Source organism: Alexandromys fortis, unplaced genomic scaffold (genome assembly GCF_014885135.2).
Source record: "Alexandromys fortis isolate MF-2015 unplaced genomic scaffold, M_Fortis_MF-2015_v1.1 scaffold_143, whole genome shotgun sequence".
Taxonomy (NCBI): Eukaryota; Metazoa; Chordata; class Mammalia; order Rodentia; family Cricetidae; genus Alexandromys; species Alexandromys fortis.
In genome coordinates, this window is record NW_026068044.1 from 300879 (window position 1) to 320655 (window position 19777).

Here is a 19777-nt window from a genome sequence, read left to right on the forward strand (position 1 = left end):
GGGGGCATGTATATATGTTGTGTGCACATAAATGTGTGCCTATGCGTATGTGTGTATGCATGTGTGTGCCTCTGTGTGTACACATGTGTGCCTATGTGGGTGTGCATGCATACATGTGTGCTTGTATGTACACATGCAGAGGCCAGAAAGAGATGTTTTTCACTATTGCTTTCTGACTTAGTGTACCATCACTGTCATGGAACCAGAAGTTCACAATTTGGGCTAGGTGGTGGGCCAGTGAGCTCTCTTGTCCTTGTCCCCCCACCCCCAATGCTAGAATTATAGGCACTTGAAGCCATAGCTGGTTTCTTGTGTGAATGCTGAGGATTTGAACTCATATCCTCATACTTTCAAAGTAAGCGCACTTACCCATTGAGCCGTCTCTCCAGATGCTGGCAGCTTCCTGTTTAGGACTATTTGCCTCTAGGGTTGACGTGAGAAGCTTCTCCTGAGGAGTGTGCTCAGGGCCCTGTGTATCACCCTTTTCATCTGCACTGGCAGCAGTGAGGACCACGTCCAGCCTGAGTGTGCTCCAAGAATTGTCTGCAGCACTGCGGTGGCTCCTTCCAGAACTCACCATGCAGCCGCCTGCATCGCTCCAGCCCTCTGGCCTCTCTCCTAACAGCTTTCAGGCATCCTTGACATCACCTTTTTGAATCCCCACCTCGCTGTCTTCAGCTCCGTAAGGCTGAGCTGTATAGCTTGAGCTCTCCGTCCAGGCAAACAGCTGGAGAAGCCACAGCTGTTGCTATAACTCACTCCCAGCCCCCTTAGGAACCACAGTCCTGTGTGTGTGCTAGCCCAGGCCGCAGGCATTTTCTGCTTTATATTTAAGCCAGGTTTTCTAGCCGTTCATGCCAGGACAGCCCTCCTAACAGCGGTCCTCTGTGATTAGACACAGAAGCCCCTTGTGGGATAGTTTTACATTTGCTTCTCTGGACTCTAGACATCATTTCCGCGACCATGGGTGGTTTGGGCTCGGGACTCCCACACCATGCCGTGCTGAAAATGTGGACCCCACATGCAGCCTTTATGCACTGGAGGGATCTGTTGATTTTTTTTCTCCCCGAACCACCTCCAGGCAGATGGCAAGCTCAAACAGCTTCTCTGTGTCAGTTGGTGGCATTTTACAAATATTTTACAGATATGCAGTGTCAGTGTGGTTTTGGACTCTGAGCCTCGGCTGACCTCAGATGGTTTAGTCCAGGAGGCGCTGCTCTTACCCCCAGGGTGTAAATCAGAAGTCATAATAATGACAAGGAAGAGGTAGGAAAGCTCCACCTAAGCAGTGGCACCTAAGTCAGAGAGAGACAAGGGGGAGAGGAAAGGAGACTTTATTCACACCGAGGAAGGCCACGACACAAGGCTGCCATCAGAAATGTACCATAGCTCCATCAACAGTGACCAACTACCCTCACGGCCTGGGCCGTGGGCTTCTGCTTCGACTGAGTGCGAAGACACAGCCCTAAGACCTTGCAGGGAAACTTCATCCGCCTCAAACCCCACCCTCTACATCCACTCCCACTCAATAGCTCCCCAACATTTCCTGGCCTTCTTCCTTGAAACCATTCCCTAGAGTTTTTTGACTCTCTAAACTGTGGATAAAAACCCTTAAAGTGTCATCAATCGGTGCCTCATATGTATGAATAAGAGATTTGATAACTTCCTCCCAAGTTAGCACAAAACGGAGACACCAGGGGACCCCCCCCCATCTGTCACCCAAATCATTTTCACAGCAGCTGCAGGGTGGCTCAGCTCAGCGGGCCCTGCTCTCCTCGCTGCTCACTTGGACTTCTGGTTGCCCTTCTGGGGCTCTGATGCACCCTTCCTCGCCTCCTCCTCTGGGATGAACACACTGACGGTGAAGTCGCTGGTCTCCGAGCCGTACTTGTTCTTCACCACCAGCCCGTACTTGCCAGAATCTGCGGTGCTCACACCCGTGATGGTGAAGAAGGCGGTCTTCCCGGCCTCAAACCTGAGGCTGCAGTGGTCATCAGAGGCCAGTGGCTTCTCGTTTTTCAGCCAGGACACCTCAGGGGTTGGGTCGCCCCACACGTTACAAGTGAGATTAAGTGCCTACAAGACAGGTTCATGAGAAGGATGTGGTAAGTCTGATCCTGCTCCACCTAAAGGATAACTGCAGGGCTCCCAGGCTGGGGTGGCCACACTCTGGGCAGCGTCTGTAAGGGCTGGCAGCGTTGGGGAGTCTAGAGGGCCTGCTGTCAGCACGCTCAGAGGCGCCTGCATCCTGCTCTCCTTCCTGAACACCCAGACATCTTTTGCTCTGGCGTGGCCTCTGGGCTGTATCGGTAGAGAAATCTCACGCCACACTCGCAGGCTGCTCACTTCTGCGTGGCATCTGCGTCACAGAGCCCAGCAGCGGAATGGCACAGCTGCTCTACATAATTTAATTCCCCATTCCATCTCCCTCTTTTTCCTCAGCTCCCTGAACCCCGTCCAATCTGTGTGGTTGCAGAGGCGCTTGGCCCAAGTGCATCTGAAATAAAGCCTTCCCAGCCATGTTGAAAGTCTCCCTGAAACGCTGACATTTAGGCTGCAGATTGACTTTGCCTTACTAAGAAAATGGCAAGGTTCCCGTGGAGCTCTGGAAGTAGTGCAGGGCTGTGTTTGTGTTTATGACTGCCACAGCACTCGATTCGGTCTCATTATCCCACGTCCCTTTGTGCCGTCCTTCAAAAGCTACACGACCCACCCCAACTTTTCAGCCCTGTATTTTAGTACCTTTCTTCTTAGATTATAATACAATTGCTGAGATTATAATTTCATCATTCCCCCCTTTTCTTTCCTCTTTTTAATTCCTTCCACACGCTCCTCCTTGCTCTCTTTCAAATTCGTGGCCTTTTTTTCCCCATTAATTGTTACATTCGTGTGTGTGTGTGTGTGTAACTGGCTCAGTCTGTATAATGTTACTTGTACGTGTGTTTCTCGGGCTGACCGTTTGTTATTGGATAACCAATTTATTTTCTCTTCCCTAGGAAAGACTATTTCTCTGGCTTCCAGAATTCCTTAGTGGCTTATAGCTCTGTGTAGGGTCCAGGTTTCTTGGTCTTTCCCCATCCACTCTGGCATGTCCACCGATGTCGTCCTTGTTCGGCTCATGTGTAGGCAGTCACGTTGGTGGGACTTACCGGGTGTAACTCTGATAACAGTAATAGACACAGTCCCACAGCAGATTCCCTGATCCCCTGGCTCTTACTATCACTACGCCCCCTCTTCTGCAGTGATCCCTGGGCCAGAGGTGTGGGAGTTTTATTGTAGATGTAGCCAATGGTACTGTGCTCCATATCTTTGTATTTTTTTTATAATTTCTTTTTTTTTTAAATATTTATTTATTATGTATACAATATTCCATCTTTGTGTATGTCTGCAGGCCAGAAGAGGGCACCAGACCCCATTACAGATGGTTGTGAGCCACCATGTGGTTGCTGGGAATCGAACTCAGGACCTTTGGAAGAGCAGGCAATGCTCTTAACCACTGAGCCATCTCTCCAGCCCCCCATATCTTTGTATTTTGATCGTCAACTCTGTTCTCAGTCTGCAGCAACTTCTACTCATTTTTCCATTTATAAAACATCAAAATTCAAAAATTCATATAAACATAATCTACAATATGCATATTTTCCAGACTGCTTCTTTGTGTCAGCATCATTGCCCATGCTGTCCTTCCTTGCTGCTGACCAGTGATGTGTGTGTCCCTAAGGGCCATATGCACCACTTCCAGTTTGGGGCTATTCTGAAGAGAGCTTACAGGCTCTTATGTTGACATTTCCATTTCTCTGCACTAAATGCCCAGGTGCAGTTGCTGGGATATATGCTAAACATATGATTCATTTTTCTCCCTAGAAACTGCCAAGCTCCTGTGCTAAGAGTTGATTTAATTTTGACCGGCATTCCAACCATGACAACCAACAATGAATAAGTAATCTGGTTTCCCGTGTCTTTGCCTGCACTTGCCACTGTTTGCATTTTTGTTGCATGTTACTGATCGCTGCAGTTCAGACCGGTATGCTATATTTCTCTGTGTCTTTTGTCCCCCTCTTCATGGCTAGTGATGCTAAATGACAGAATGTTGACAAGGGATGAAGTTGGCATTGCTAGGGAAGACGCGTTCTTTGAAATATCCTCCTGACAGACCTTAAGCTGTCACTTACGACCTCTTCTGTGGGAGCAAAGCTGGGTAAATCAGAAACCCTGCCCACATCTCATCATTAACTAGCAAGTTTCTAAGGCAGGCTGCGTGGCTCAGGCTTGACCTGTGACCTCTTGCCTATGCCGCCCACGTGCTGGGAGCCACACTGAGCCACCATGCCAGTTTAGTTAGGATTTTTACTAAATTACACTACGGATACACTTCAGAAAGAAAAGTCCAAGCCGGAGAGATGACTCCGTGGGTAAAAACACTGCTGCCAAGCTGAGTGACCTGAGTTCAATCCCTCAGTGCCACACTGTAGAAGGGAAAAACTGATACCAGCAAGTTGTGCCCTGATTTGCACATGTCTGCCGTGGTATGTCCTCCAATAAAGAAACACTTACATGCAATAATTTTTAAGTGAGTCAAACCATGGTCACCACAGGCCAGGTAAATGATTTTGGATTACACAGATCCCAGACACCATAAGCACTGTGGACAACCAACGCCCATCCTGTCTGCGTTGTGGAGTCACTGCTGCCCAATGGCTGCAACCTCACTACGTGAGGAAAGTGGCAAAGGCAGCTTCAGGACAGAAGCTGCTCTCAGAGGCTCAAAGTTGACTGTGATAGTCTCCCTGTACGAAGACTGGAGCTGGATGGAATCTATAGTCTCGCTTTACTACCTGAGTTCTGCTTGTCCGTCTCCCCCACACCCACCACTGCAGACAGTCCACGCCCTTCCAAGCGGGAAAGGGTTTTACTTCACTACAGGTGTCTCTGGACTTGTAAGAGTTTTATTTTTATTGATATGGGGTCCGGCTATGCAGCTAAGGTGGCCTTGAACTCTAGACCCCCTGCTGGGTTCTTTGATTATGGGTGAGAATGATGCTCGTTTTGTCTCAGATTATATGAAGCCAGGAAACACCAGTTTAATACCAAATGGAGAGAAGCTGGTTTTCATCAGAGATGGAGCAGCGTGTTCACTGTATCCACGAGACTCTTACTAGCACGGGCCACCTTCCAGTGTGTGCTGGAATAATTTCCTTCTTCTTTTGCTACAGGGCTATGAGTGAATGTTTTCGGGTTCTTTCCCATACAACCTAATGACTTCTGTTGGTTTCTAACTGTGCCTCTGGAGAAATGGCCTAAATATAGCATCACAAGACAAACTTTCATCCTGATGCCGGGCTGACAAGGCATTATGACTGGAATGCTGAACTTTTAACCCTGCATCTGGCTATGGTGAAGGCGGATGCAAGAAATAAGACCGATGGTAGGCTACAGAAGGAAGGACCCTGGTGTGGGATGTGGGGCTGTTCCCCATGTGGAGGCAGGGACAACCGTACCCATGCTCACCTTGCCTTCCTGGATGGTAACAACATCAGGGAGACCGCCCAACACCCGGGCCCGATCTGCAAGCACAGGAATTTCTGGTTAATCACTGCAATGAAGAGGGCCAAAGATCATGCCCTCAAAACCACTTCAGGACACAAGTCCTGTTTAGTTTTTCCTGTCCTGATGATTATTTCAATACTGTTTTCAACATGCAAATTAAGAAAATGACCCAGCGACTCTGGCGTTCTTTACTCACTTACTGCACACACGGTGCCCGTAGCTGTACCTGAAGCACCAGCGTGGGGCACCTTGCTAAGCTCAAGGCAGGAGAACAACTCTAATGTGCAGGTTCTGAGTCGGGCGTGGCCTCTTTCTGGTCTCCCTGTGATGAGCACCAGTTTCATTCAAATTGTGACTCTCCAACCTGCTTCTATGAATTCACTCAATGCCAAAAGGGCAGTGTTCCAGACTCCTTTCTTCTTCACTGGGTTTAATTTTCTTCTGATACACTGTACCTATTAGTGCCTAATACCTATCACATGGTTGTGACCAAGAGATTTCTTAGGATGGCTTCAGAGGACAAGAGTCAGATGCCATAGTTGAGACCTTCCTACAGACATGAGACTCAAGGAAAACAAATGTGGACCATCTACAATTCATAAAAGAAAGAAAGAAGAGGGAAAATCTGTTTTCTTTTCTTGAGACAGTATCTCACTATATAGTCCTGGCTGTCCTGGAACTAGCTCTTGTAGACCAGGCTGGCCTCAAACTCACAGAGATCCACCTGCCTCTGCCTCCCGAGTGCTGGGATTAAAGGTTTGTGACACCAAGCCTGGCAAGAAAAAATATTCACTGTCATCTATAGATGTGCTGAGAAAATGAAGTTCGGCTCTGAATCTGCCTCTGTGCTAAGTGTGAAGGCAGCTACTTACTTTTCTCGGCAATGGCAGCTTGTCTGTGGTTGAGAGAGACAAGACAGACAGACAGACAAAGAAGATTTGTATTAGTGTCATTCCAAGTAGTTTCTCTCCCCCTGCCCTGCTTTTTTCTCTCTCTTTCCCTCTCCCTCTCCCCCTCTCTCTCTTTCTCTCTCTTTCCCTCTCTCTCTCTCCTTCTCTTCTCTTCTCTTCTCTTCTCTCTCTCTCTCTCTCTCTCTCTCTCTCTCTCTCTCTCTCTCTCTCTCTCTCCCCCTCTCTCCCCCTCTCTCTCTCTCTCTCTCTCTCTCTCTCTCTCTCTCTCTCTCTCTCTCTCTCACACGTGCACACACACACTGAATGCAGACTTAGACAGCTGCTCTCTCAGTCACCGCTCTAAGTACGTGAAGAGCTGCAACAAGCTTGGACTGCATTTAATACACAAACAGGGGAGGAAAGTCAGGCCATGATCCGCCTGAGAGGTATTTGGCAGCTCAGCTGGCCGTGTCAAGTGGGGCTTTTCCTGTGCTTGCTCAAACAAAACCCTGTTTCTGATACTCAGATAGGCAAAAGGTACACAGGGTTCCAGGAATGTAACTGAACAGAAGCGGCACTTGCCAGGAAGGGGAACTTACTTTAACCTCTGGAATTCAGCAACGGCTTCGTCAAATGCTGCAAAAGAAAGTTAAAAATTTCTTAATTGTCAGAATTGACAACACACAGGGCCGATTACAAGTCCCAAGGTTCGGTCACTGCCCAGCTTCCCAGGAGACTGCCTATGGCTTCCTATTTCTGTGTAGCGCTCTCAACAAGACAAGCACTTTCTATGTAGAAAATATGAGGTAGGAGATGTTAGGAGCTTTCATCTCAGCAACCCTTCAACCTTAAGAAAAAACAAAAACAAAAACCATCAGTCTCACCAAGAAAAATATGGGGATAAAAGTCTTTCAAATAAAGGTGCTGTCTAAGAATCCAGAAGAGAGAAGAAAGGGACTTTTTCTTATTAAATTACCCTGGGTAAGCTCCTGAGCTAGACAGTTCAAACATCTTCATTTTAGGTTTATCTGGTCCATTTAGGAAGGAGAGCACGCTAAGTAATGGTTAACCCATTGATGTTAAGACTAGTCTGAAGTCCAGCGTGCTGCCCATTAAAGAACAGAGTCCTGAGATTGTACTTTTTTTCTTTTTGATTTTTTAAATACATTTTTGTTAGCATATAAAACGGTAGGCTTCATGATGACATTTCATAGTACGCGTCACTCGGTTTTGCTCATCTTCTCCCCCATCGTCTGTCCCTCTCTCACCGAGGCAAAGGTGGAGACAGGTGAGAGAGGAAGAGGAGAATTGCAGTGTTCTAAAAATAATCCTACCCCGTGACGCCAGGGCGAGACACTTGATGGAAGACCATGAGAAAAGGCAGCTCTGCTTTAAAATCCTACTGTTTCATCTTTCATTGCCTGTAGGGCTCAAGAAACACACACGCACACACACACACATGCACACAAGTGCGCACACAGATATGATTTATTTACATGTGTGTTGGGGTATGTGTTAGCTTGTGGGGGGGGGTCAGAACACAACTGTCAGGAGTGAGTTCCCACAGCTGTTGAGTAAGGTTGAGTTCCTCTTCTTCCACTGTTGCTCAGCTTACGATGAATCTCCTGTCTCCATGCCCACCCCCATCTCAGGGCGGACATACTGAGCTCACACATGCGTACTGTGACATCAGCTTTTCCTGTGGGTTCTGGGGACTGAACCCGAGCCGTCAGACTTCCACAGCTAGCGCTTACACCCGTGGTGACAGTTCCTCAGCCAAGAGCCTTATTTTAAGCCTAGCAAATATTTAGACGATACCAATCTACACACTGACATCTATATATATAAATACGTATAAAGCCAGGCTTCAAGCTGCTGGCCTTTATTTTTTCTCATCTGAAAAATGACGGAGATTCAGTTTGAACCAGGATTATAGCATAAAAACCTTCCTGGTCCCCACATCGAACTCAGAAAAAAAAAAAAAAAAAGAATGTGGTCAAGCTAACTTGTGTTTGGTGGCTGTGGCGTCACTGGTGAGAGGATCTAGCCTTGGTCTTTTGGGGGTTAAAAGTGAGGTAGTTGCATAAGCTGTGGTTGTTAAAAATAATTTTTGGAATGTTTTAAACCTCTCCACCCCATTACAGCTTCCCCTTTTCTGTTGTATTTCCCACAGCCAGATGGACAGTGGGGGAAACCCAGAGCACCGCTGGTGCAGCGTGGGTCAGGAGAGCCTTGCCTCTTTGCTGCAGTTTCTCCATGACTGCAAATTCTCAGTGTGTTTTTGTAGGCATGGTGGGTGGAGTGGCGTGGGAGTAGGGGATTCAGATAGCACCACGAGTGTATGCCTGTAAACACACGCACACACACACACACCCATACCCCAGTGCATGCTTGGGGAGTGGCTCTCTACATACATTGTGAATTTATCCTGAGGCTGGAAAGCAAGAAGAGTTATGAACACTAAGACCGCATCTTAGTGCACCGAGGAGCTCAGGAAATTCAGTTCAGCCTCCTTTGCTGACTTTCATCTAGACTTTTACTCTTTAGGAAAGCATGGGGCGGGGGAGGAGGGGACAGAATATAGCCAAGAGATGGGGAGAAACAGCATGGTGATTTTAGCTGTTTTCTTAACTTTTAAAGTTTTATTCGGGAATTGTGCACCACCTTTGATCTTTTCTTGTTGCTTCTCCTGATTCTTTCTTTTCTTCCCCATTATCTACAGAAACCCCTTATCTCTCAACAGACAGCCACGACATCTGGGACCCTTCAGACTTAGACCCCAGCTTCCTCTGCTCTGCCCAGCATTTTCCGTGGACTCTCCTCACTCACTGCTCTATGGACAGGGAAGCTTCTGTATTGTTACTCTCGGAGTCGACTCTCCCTCTGCCCTTGGTCTCGCATCACGCACCTTCTGAAGCTCACAGGTCAGCGGTGCCCTGCATCAGCGGCTGTCTGGGACTGGATGACGTCAGTCCCCATGCACAACTGCTTTCCTCACTTTTCTTTTAAGGAGGAGATCATGAGCCAAGGGACCTCTCACTGGCTGTGAGAGTGGGGCTTTCTCTCCATGGTTACTGTCCCAGCTTGCTTTTTATGGACGCCTAACTAAATTCTTGATAGTTAAGACAGTCTTGCCAAAATCATCATTAATAAAAAGCATCGGAGACCATTATCTTAGCCTAGTTCCTGCTCTAGTCCTTAGTCTACCAGATCTAATCAGAATGGCCTCACTCATATAGTGACATATAATCAAATTGAACTTAAAGACAAATTAGGCCTCCAAAAATATTGGATAGCCAATCCAGAACAGGCCCACTCAACCCAAGTGTCTCCCACCCAACTTCTTTGACAACAGCAGTGTAATGACCTCATTTCACTCCGGTTCATTCTATAGTGAAAGCTAAGGAGCGCGTTACCTTGTCCAGAAAGATCCACTGTCTTCTGGTGTCCAGTCTTGCCGTCAAAGAGTTCCATCACGTATTTCCCTTTGTCATTTGGAGTGGGCTCATTGATCTGCAGCCAGATCTGCTCCCCAGTGACCCCAGTCTTAACTCTGTCTGTGTACTTAATGCCAGTCCCACTGTTAAGACGAAGGGTAAGTGTCATTATTGTTTCCTCGGTGTCTTACAAAGTGATATGCCGTAAACCTTTATAGGCTTTCAGAAAACATGAGACCTGCATATGCCGTTCTGCTTCACGGTAATTGTGAGCAGGGACTTGGATTCTAAGGACCCTGGAATGACAGCCTGAACGTCTACTTAATTCACCACGGTAGCCTGCCTGGATCCCAGTGCAGATGTCAAGACCGATACTTCTCAGTGGCACTAATTATCTTTGGTTTTGCTTGGTTTATTTCTAGGATAAGGGAATATTTAAAGGTGAAAGGCCAAACTACATACTATTTTGCTGCATATTTAACACACATGTTCTGTGGCTGAACTGCATAGGTAAAAACAATGGTGGGGACTATCCTTGCATGACATCTATATCAATATTGCTCCAAAGCTACTTAAAGCACATAAATGTACACTTGGTTGTGGAGTCCAAAGTGACTTTGCAGCTGAGTGGCTGTCAGAGCAGTGAGGCATGGGCTCTCCCTTGCCATTGTCATCTGACTGTAGAAACACTACAGCTCTAGACAAAACAAGCGCATGGAAGGGCGGCGTTCTCAAACTGTCAAAAGGTACTTCATGGACATTGTGTGAGACTGTGCAGTACAGGGCCAGTGAATGGTGGAGGGGGCGAAGGGGCTTGTTGCCAAGTCTGGCAACTGGAGTGAACCCCTAAAGCTCAAAGGTAAGGAAAGAACTGACTCCTACACACTGTCCTCTGACCTCCACATGTGCAGCGGCGTGTGCACATGTACACACACAAAATAAATGTAATACATTTTTAAAAATCAGTATATAAAATTACCATATATATGCATATATAGTTATAATTATATGTGGAGAATACTAGAAGAAAGTTCTTTAAATTTGCATAAATGGGCTAACAAAACTACTGATGATATCATATTATAACTCTTTCTATTTTCTAATATCTATAAATGTATTTTCCCAAAATGCATGTACAAAGTTTATACCTTACATAGAATTTCAAGACGAACTTAAAATTTTTTTTCAGTAAAAAATTTTGGCTTTCATAAAGACTTAGTATTTTTCTTTCAACACTACAGGCTATGTATGAGGGCATTTATTAAAATATCTGAAAATATATTAGCAATTCAAATGCCATAAGACTACAGTAGAGAAACACATTTGTACCCTGAAGGTTTGGGCCTGAATGACAGCGTTTCTTTGAGTCAGACAGGAAGAAAGTCCTCTGCTTTGCATGGGTTATTTGGTTTCTGGCTGGCTCGCACAATGGTGCTTTCTATATGTTAAGAACTTCAGACAGAATGGATTCTATTGTTCCTATTTTATTTGAGAAACTGATATTCATAGAATTAAATGACTTGCTAAGGAAGATAAACACACAGTCAGGGCTCTCACCCTCTTTAAGGTGTGTTTTTTCAGTTTGCCTCAGACTTACAGAAAACAAAATTACAGTTCTCAATCCCTGAGCCGTGTACAGACAAATCAATATCAGAGAGGTTCATGTAGAAGGAACCAAAACGGCAGGAAGTTCCTGCCTTGCTACTCTAACAGCAAGTTCCTTAAAATATTTTTTAATGTTCCCATTTAAAAAAAATTCTTAAAAAGATGTGTTTTTAATTATGTGCATATGTGTTGGGAGACTATATCCACATGAGTGTAGATGCGCACAGAGGCCAGAGGTGTCAGATCTGCAGCTGGAGTTAGAGGTGGTTGTGAACACTTGACACATGGCTGGGAATTCAGCTTGGGTCCTCTGGAAGGTAAGTATATACTCTTCATACTGAGCTCTCTCTCCAGCCCTTGAATAAATGATTCCTTTACAAAGGACATAACTTAAAGATACTGTGTTTATCTATTTGATTATTACCGTGTGTGTGTGTGTGTGTGTGTGTGTGTGTTCTTTCCCTCCACCTAGGTCCTGGGGTGGAACTCAGGTCCAGGCGCCTTTAACCAATCTCACAGCTCTAAGACACAGTGTTTTGATTGATGATCGGCTAATTTTACTCCCCTCATTCTTCAAACTGATATATTATAATGTCCTAGATGTCACAGAGGAATTTCCTAGGATTTGGGTCTATTTTAAATTTTAATTTAATACTTACTTCCCTGCAACATTTCCTGAAAAAAAAAAAAAAAAAGAGAACAAAGGGCCCCAAACCTAAGCCTTCCACACTGGCATTTTGCTTCTTCTTACTTTTAGAATTCAGAAAATGCCTAAGAGCACAGTCAAGTACCAGCTCTGGTTGCCTGTTCAGCTTACTTTTTTTCTTTTTTCCTACTTTCTTCTTTGTGGTGCTAGGGGTTGAACTCAGGGCCTGATGCATGCTAGGCAACTGCTTTATCACTGAGCTACACCACTAGCCTTAGGCTCTTTTTTAAAAGAATACTTAAGTGATATATGTCTCCTCCTCTCATCCTAAACTTTCCATGCAATCTGGAGGTATGTGTGTGTGTGTGTGTGTGTGTGTGTGTGTGTGTGTGTGTGACAATGACCTAGCTTATCTCTAGAGTCAGACTGACCGGGCATAGCCCTCAGCTCAATTATCTGTGTGCACACTTGAGTCACCTCCCCCAGCTTGAGCTTCCTCTCCCCCGAGGTGAAAATGCCTATTGCACAGAGCTGGGGCCATGAAAGAATCCACCTGTCTACTGGCTTGGAGCAATGCCCAGCAGCCTGCTAGTGCCCAGTGAAGCTATAATACAAACAGGCATTGTTATCTGTATCCTCAAGGGATGCTACAGGACTTTTGTTAACAGTTTGGAATGAATGTCTAAACCAAAATTGATCTGGAGGAGGCTGCATCCCTAAAGATTGTCTATACCGTGCCTCTTTTCTGTTTCTGCCAAATATGCCAAGGATGCCCAGAGGTTGAGTATACTGTCAGAATTAGATTGAGAAGTCTGTTTTGGTTCAGAAACCCATGTAATTCCGGGTGAATTTGAATGTATTTCCTCTATAATTCCACAAAGGCAGCCTAGGATTAAGACAAACGTCAGACTCAATCCAGTTCAAACATTTGTCCCCAGAGCCTTCTGAGGGTGGGCAAACAAGATGCAAGATGCTAGCGCCTAGTTATGCCAGCTGCTGTAACCAACAATGATAAGCCGGGGCTCTTCTCAGGAAGAGACTTCTATGGGAAATGGCTACGAACACAGATTATAGGAAATTTGGGAGTCTCCTAGTGCACACTGCTTCGGTTTTGTTTCAGATCACATGGGTTGGGTGTACAGATATAGAGAAGGCTGCAAGCAGAGCTCTGGGTGGCTGGCAGACCAGAGGTAGCTTATACATAGCTGTCTCAGGTGGCGGTTGCATTACAGAGATGTCTATGAAAGACGGTATTGCTATCACAAGAAGGACAAACTGTAGCCATTACTGGTACCTCACATGCATGGGTTGAGGGAAAGACCTAACCTGAAGTAAGGGAGGGGTTCTGTCCTGTGCTCCTCACTATGAACCCTCTTACCTGAAAGGGGTGGGATTTTTGTTTTCGTTCCTCCCCTGGACAGTGGGGGAAAACGTCTACCTAGCAAGTCAGTTTTCATTTACTTACTTGTGGGACCAGTTAACTTTCAAATCGTCCAGGTAGTAAGTGACAAAGGAATACAGCCGGATGCCCTCTGCTGTGCTCTGAATTTTCAGGTCCGTAGCAGACAAAGCTGAAGAAGAAAACAGCACAGTTCAAGCGCGGTAAGCTCACCCTGAGAGGAGCGTTCCGAAGCACTTGTTATGGGGAGGAAATGGGAACTTACCTATCTTCCTGCATACTTCCATCATCAGTTCCTGGAAGGCTGCAGACAGAGGGTCACAGGGAAAACTTTAGCATGAGCATATTCCATATAAGGTCTAATTTCAAGCTGTGAGCTCTCGGAAACTCCCTGTCTGGCGAAGGCCATTTGACGGGAGGTGAATTTGTTGACCTACTGATAATTAGTGGGTTTTGGTGAAATAACGTAATTTTCATAAGGGTTTTTAAAAAGATTTCTGCTTGTTTTGACTTGTTTTCCTTGAACTGTTTGGAACTAATGTTATAGGAACATCCTAGAAAAGGCCACACTGAGATTTCCAGGAAGTCTGTTGGCTTTGGAAGACTCTTCTCAAGTCTGGGGACGCCTTAGTTTGAATTACAGGAGTTTGTTATCTGTGACATCAACTCCTAATGAATTTACTGTCTAGGCTGCTTGGACGCCCTCTGCCCAATAATACGGCAGCCCCCACCTCTTCTGAGAGCTGGAGGGTGAACGCTAAGGCTTCTTTCTGTGGCTTGACTTCAATCCTGCTGTACCGAGGAAGAAAACTGGAGATTTGGGGTGGGGTTGTAAGTAGCTTCTAATTATCATGATATGTTTGCCCTTAGTCTCTGAAAACTGGAAGCTGCTGCTTTGCTCTGCTAATAACTGCAAGGCTTCACATTTCCTACACAAATCTTTCTTAGCACCCTTAACAATGAACCATTTTTTAGTATGTTCCTCACAGCAGGTTTTGATCCGAGAACATTTTTGTTCAGCTGTGAGAAAAATGATGATTTAAATTGGAAACAGCCTTCTAGAGTTCTATGGGCTATATAAATTTATCTAAGGATCAAAAGTACACTTTTGATTTCTAGGAAGTGTCTAAAAGGGAAAATATTTTTGAAAAAGAACAGTAGGCCGCTCTGCTGGAATTTCAATTAAACCAAAATCACCGGACACAAATCAGCATGACTTCTGTGGCCAGCCTAGCTCCAGTCGTAATTCCGGTAGCTGTAGAGCCCACAAGACAGACCCTAGCAGCTGGTAGTCACCTTCATCCACAAGTTTCAGTCTGCTCTTATCTTTTCCTCGGTCATCTTTCAGGATAACTTCATAAAATCCAGCATCTTTCTTGGAAAACTGAGGAGAGAATGAAACATTACAGTTGATCACAGTTCACACGTGGTTCTGCAGTTGTGTGTCTCTGTGTGTGCATATACGCGTGTGTGCGTGAGTGTGTGTTCATGTGCGTATGAGTGTATACTGCGCAACAAGGGTCTTTTATCCTGTTACTCGTATTATTTTTAATAAAACGCCGATTGGCCAGTAGCCAGGCTGGAAGTAGAGGTGGGGCAACAAGAACAGGAGAATTCTGGGAAGAGGAAAGCTCAGTCTGCAGTTGTCACCCAGACATAAAGGACACAGGTGTGAGAATGATGAAAGGTACCAAGCCACGTGGCTAACACAGAAAAGAATTACGAGTTAAGGTGTAAGAATTAATAAGAAGCCTGAGCTAATAGGCCAACCTATTTATGACTAATGCCGACCTCTGTGTGTTTCTTTGGGACTGAACAACTGCGGGACCTGGGGGGACAGAAAGCTCTGCCAACATGTGGGTAGGCAAGGATGTGCGTACAACACACGTGTGTGTAGAGGCCACAGATCAACCTTGGGTATTCCTCTTGAGAAGCCAGCTGCCAAGTTTGTTTGTGTCTAACAGTTTATTTTATGTGTATGACTGCTCTGACTGTACATATGTCTCTACATCATATGCATGTTGTGACTGGGGACAGTGGCCCAGATCTCTAAAGAAATCAGTCCCAAACTATTTTAGTTGAGGAAGGATTACAAGGAAGTTAATAGAAGAGGTCATTGGATCCCCTGGAATTGGAGTTACAGATGACTGTGAGCTGGAAATCAAATCCAGGTCCTCTGGAAGAGCGACCAGTGCTCTTAACCGCTGAGCCGCATCTCCAGCTCCGACCCAGCACCCGGAGCTTACTAGCACCTGGAGCTCTCCAACTCAGCCAGACCAGCTGGCCACAAAGCCCCAGGATCCATCTGTCCCTGTATCTCCACCACTGGGATTGTAAGTACATTCCTCTAGCAGTTAGATGGAAGCTGCGGTGAGTCCTTCGGGCATGGAACAACTGATGAATGTAGTTTCTGCTGAGGCAGCTCTCACGTCCGTAGCCACCCACCTCTGTGATGAGCAGGGTGCAAATGCCGTCCTTAAAGTCATGCTTCTCATCCACCGATATCTCCCGTTCATCTTTGTACCACACAATGTGAGTCTCCTTTTTAATATTTGCCACCTGCAGGAAGAATCATAATTGCCCTCCTTGAAATAAGGAAATACATGTTATTTTATGACGGTAAGCAGTTTTTAACACATTGGGGTATTAAATTAGAAAAAACACTGAACCAGAGTCAGAACACACAGATTTGTAAAGAAAACAGTCCCAAGCTATTGCAGTCGAGAAAGGGTTACAATAAGTGAACACCAGTGACTAAACCTATCGAGAGGATCTCTATTTCCAGCGGGAAAAGTTGTCTTAACATCGTATTTCCACGACAAATGCAGTAACGCCACACTGGTTGGTGGATCTGCTTCTTGCATGAATATACAGGACCAACTGGACTAGAATGGAAACTGTCCCATTGCCAGGCTCATTCTCAAAGCAGTGGGGAGATCAGTGATCAGGCCAGCATGTGCAATACTACATTGTTTCAAAAGCAGCTTAAAATTGATGCCAAGGAGAAGTACCTATTAAAAAACATATTGGCTGAAGTAACCCAGATGCAGAAAGATAAATATCATATGTACTCACTCATAAGTGGCTTTTAGAAACAAAGCAAAGAAAAATTAGCCTACATTCCACAACCCCAGAGAACATAAATCAAGGGAAATCAAGGAAGTGAAGTACTCTCCAACTTTAAAACAAAGCCATTGGCCCAGAGTGGCATGGTGGTAAGTATAACAGTCCCAGTGATATCAGAGGATTGCATGAGCCCAGGGGTTTGAAAGCAACCTGGCTAACATGTGACCCTGCTTCCAGTGCAGAGTTCTTAGGTAGACATGAAAAGAAAGGATGCTATATGTTAACATAAACGCTTAAATAAAAATAAAAATCCCCAAACTAAAGAAAGACAATTCCTACAGCATTAAAATAGTCTTCCAGCGGAATAACAGGATGAATAAGCTCCAATATATATCTGAAAATTTATAAAATGGATAAATGGAGATTATAAATATATGTAAAAAAGAAGTAAGGCTTAATAACTTAATTACTTAGCAATTTTGAAAGGATGCATTAGATCCTAACCCATACATCATAATATAAAACCATTGCATATTCTTAGAGGGATCCTAAGCTTTTTCTGCAACACTTGAATTATTTTTCACAAAGAAGAATATATCCATGTATTTCTTGAAAATTAAAAATTGTATGAAAGAGTAAAGACTTCATGAAAATCAGAAAAACAAAACAACCCCCCCAAAGATCACATTGAACAGATGGTAAGAGGATATATGGCTTCAAGACAAGCATGGAGAAATGTTTACTTGTGGTGGGTTTAAGTGAGGATGGTCCCCATGGGCTCATATATTTGTATACTTTGTACCCAATTGGTAGAACTGTTTGGGAAGGATTAGGAGGTGTGGCCTTGTAGGTGGAGGTATGTCACTGGGGATTGGCACTGAGGTTTAAAAAGACTCCCTGCCATTCCTGTAGCACAAATAATAAAAACCCAGAGATAGATAATGGGGTTCAACCTGAAGATCAGAAAAGCAAAGTAGCCAGTCACTAGAGAGACCTTTTACCTCTACCAAAGCCAGGTGGTGGTGGCGCACGCCTTTAATCCCAGCACTCGGGAGGCAGAGGCAGGCGGATCTCTGGGAGTTCGAGGCCAGCCTGGTCTACAAAAGCTAGTTCCAGAATAGGATCCAAAACTACAGGAAAACCTGTCTTTAAAAAAACCACACAAATAATATACCACTTTATATTCCCAGTGTGCTCTCTCTGCTGCTTGCTCATGTCTGACATGCTTGCTCTCAGCTGTTTCTGTCTCCATCCATTGCTCTGCCATCATACACTCTAACCCTCAGGAACCATGAGCTCAACTGAACATTGTCTTTTATAAGATGCCTTGGTCATGATGCTTTATCACAGCAACCAAAAAGTAATTATATGTTCATTATAAACAAAAGTATTCATGTTTTCCTACACTGAAAGAATTTCAGCTACGTTGTGGATGTAGCTCAGAGGTGGAGTACAAGGCCCTGCAAAACACACACACACACACACACACACCCTTAAAAAGATCATCTAGCAAGTGAGCATAAGAAGCAGTACTGTTTAAACAAGAGTGAAGTCAGTACACAAAAGGTTATTAACTGGTTTTTAAATTACAGAAATCTATTGTGTTACTAGGTAACACAGATAAAGATAACCAACTTGGAAATCTGCATCTGGACTGGAAAAATTAGAAATACTCTGGATTTTTTATTGTTTATTGTGCTATACATTCTTCTCTGCACCCCACCTTCCTCTTCCATCCCCTTCTACCCTCTCCAGTGATCTCCACACTCCCAATTTACAGGAGATCTTGTCTTTCTCCTTCCTATGTAGATCCATGTATGTCTCTCTTAGGATCCTCTTTGTTGTCTATGTTCTCTGGGGTTGTGGAATGTAGGCTAATTTTTCTTTGCTTTGTTTCTAAAAGCCACTTATGAGTGAGTACATATGATATTTATCTTTCTGCATCTGGGTTACTTCAGCCAATATGTTTTTTAATAGATCCATCCATTTGCACGCAAATTTCAAGATGTATTTTTTTTTACCGCTGAGTAGTACTCCATTGTGTAAATGTACCACATTTTCTTTATCCATTCTTCTGTTGATGGGCATTTAGGTTGTTTCCAGGTTTTGGCGATTACAAATAATGCTGTAATGAACATAGTTGAGCACATGTCCTTTGGCATGATTGAGCATCCTTTGGGTATATGCCCAAAAGTGGTATTGCTGGGTTTTGAGGTAGATTGTTTCCTAATTTTCTGAGAAATCGCCATACTGATATCCAAAGCAGCTGTTCAAGTTTGCACTCCCACCAGCAATGGAGGAGTGTTTCCCTTACCACACATCTTCTCCAGCATAAGCTGTCATCAGTGTTTTTGATCTTGGTCATTCTGGCAGGCGTAAGATAGAATCTCTGAGTTCTTTTTATTTGCATTTCTCTGATGGTTAAGGATGTTGAGCATTTCCTTAAGTGTCTTTTAGCCATTTGAGATTCGTCTGTTCAGAGTTCTCTGTTTAAGTCTGTACCCCATTTTTATTGGATTATTTGTTCTTTTGATGTCAAGTTTCTTGAGTTCTTTATATATTTTGGAGATCAGTTCACTGTCCGATGTGATGTGGGGTTGGTGAAGATCTTTTCCCAATCTGTAGGTTGCCATTTTGTCTTGAAAGGTGTTGACCACGTCCTTTCCTTATAGAAGCTTCTCAATTTCAGGAAGTCCCATTTATTAATTGTGAGCATACCAATCATGTATGTGTGTGTGTTGTCTGCATAGATATACATGTACCACATGTGCATCTGGTACTCACAGAACCCAGAAGAGGATGTTGGATCCCCTAGAACTGAGTCACAGACAGTTATGAGCTGCCACGTGTGCGTTGGGAACTGAAGCCAGGTCCTCTATAGGAGCAGCCACTGCTCCTTTTAGTGTTTTTGAGCAGGGTCTCATTATGTAGCCTTAGTTGGTCTAGAACTTTCACAGATCCACTCTGTCTCCAAGCGCTAGGATTAAAGGCATGGGCATCATACCCACCTCAGCCCCATCTTATCCATTGAGCCATCCCTGCAGCCCCATCTCTCTGTGGTTTCTTGAAGCCAGGGAGCTTCCAGCTCTTGCTTTAGGTGGACTTTGTCTCCTGGGCTGTCACCTTGGGTAGCAAAGGGAATATTTGTGTGTGTGTGTGTGTGTGTGTGTGTGTGTGTGTGTGTGTG

General features: G+C 44.7%; 1 protein-coding gene across 4 annotated transcripts in view; it reads right to left on the bottom strand.

Moving 5' to 3' along the window:
- Window positions 1–1328: 1328 nt before the first annotated feature.
- Window positions 1329–19777, bottom strand: part of Myom1 (myomesin 1) — a 135256-nt gene continuing 116807 nt past the window's right edge. For all 4 annotated transcript variants that reach the window (XM_050166185.1, XM_050166186.1, XM_050166184.1 and 1 more), the window contains 9 exons: window positions 15970–16083; window positions 14821–14908; window positions 13790–13828; window positions 13591–13696; window positions 9854–10017; window positions 7037–7073; window positions 6420–6442; window positions 5509–5564; window positions 1329–2076 (listed from right to left, as the gene is read on the bottom strand). In XM_050166185.1, the coding sequence (XP_050022142.1) occupies window positions 1783–2076; window positions 5509–5564; window positions 6420–6442; window positions 7037–7073; window positions 9854–10017; window positions 13591–13696; window positions 13790–13828; window positions 14821–14908; window positions 15970–16083 (921 nt within the window). In that variant the 3' untranslated portion in view covers window positions 1329–1782. The remainder of the gene's footprint in view (window positions 2077–5508; window positions 5565–6419; window positions 6443–7036; window positions 7074–9853; window positions 10018–13590; window positions 13697–13789; window positions 13829–14820; window positions 14909–15969; window positions 16084–19777) is intronic.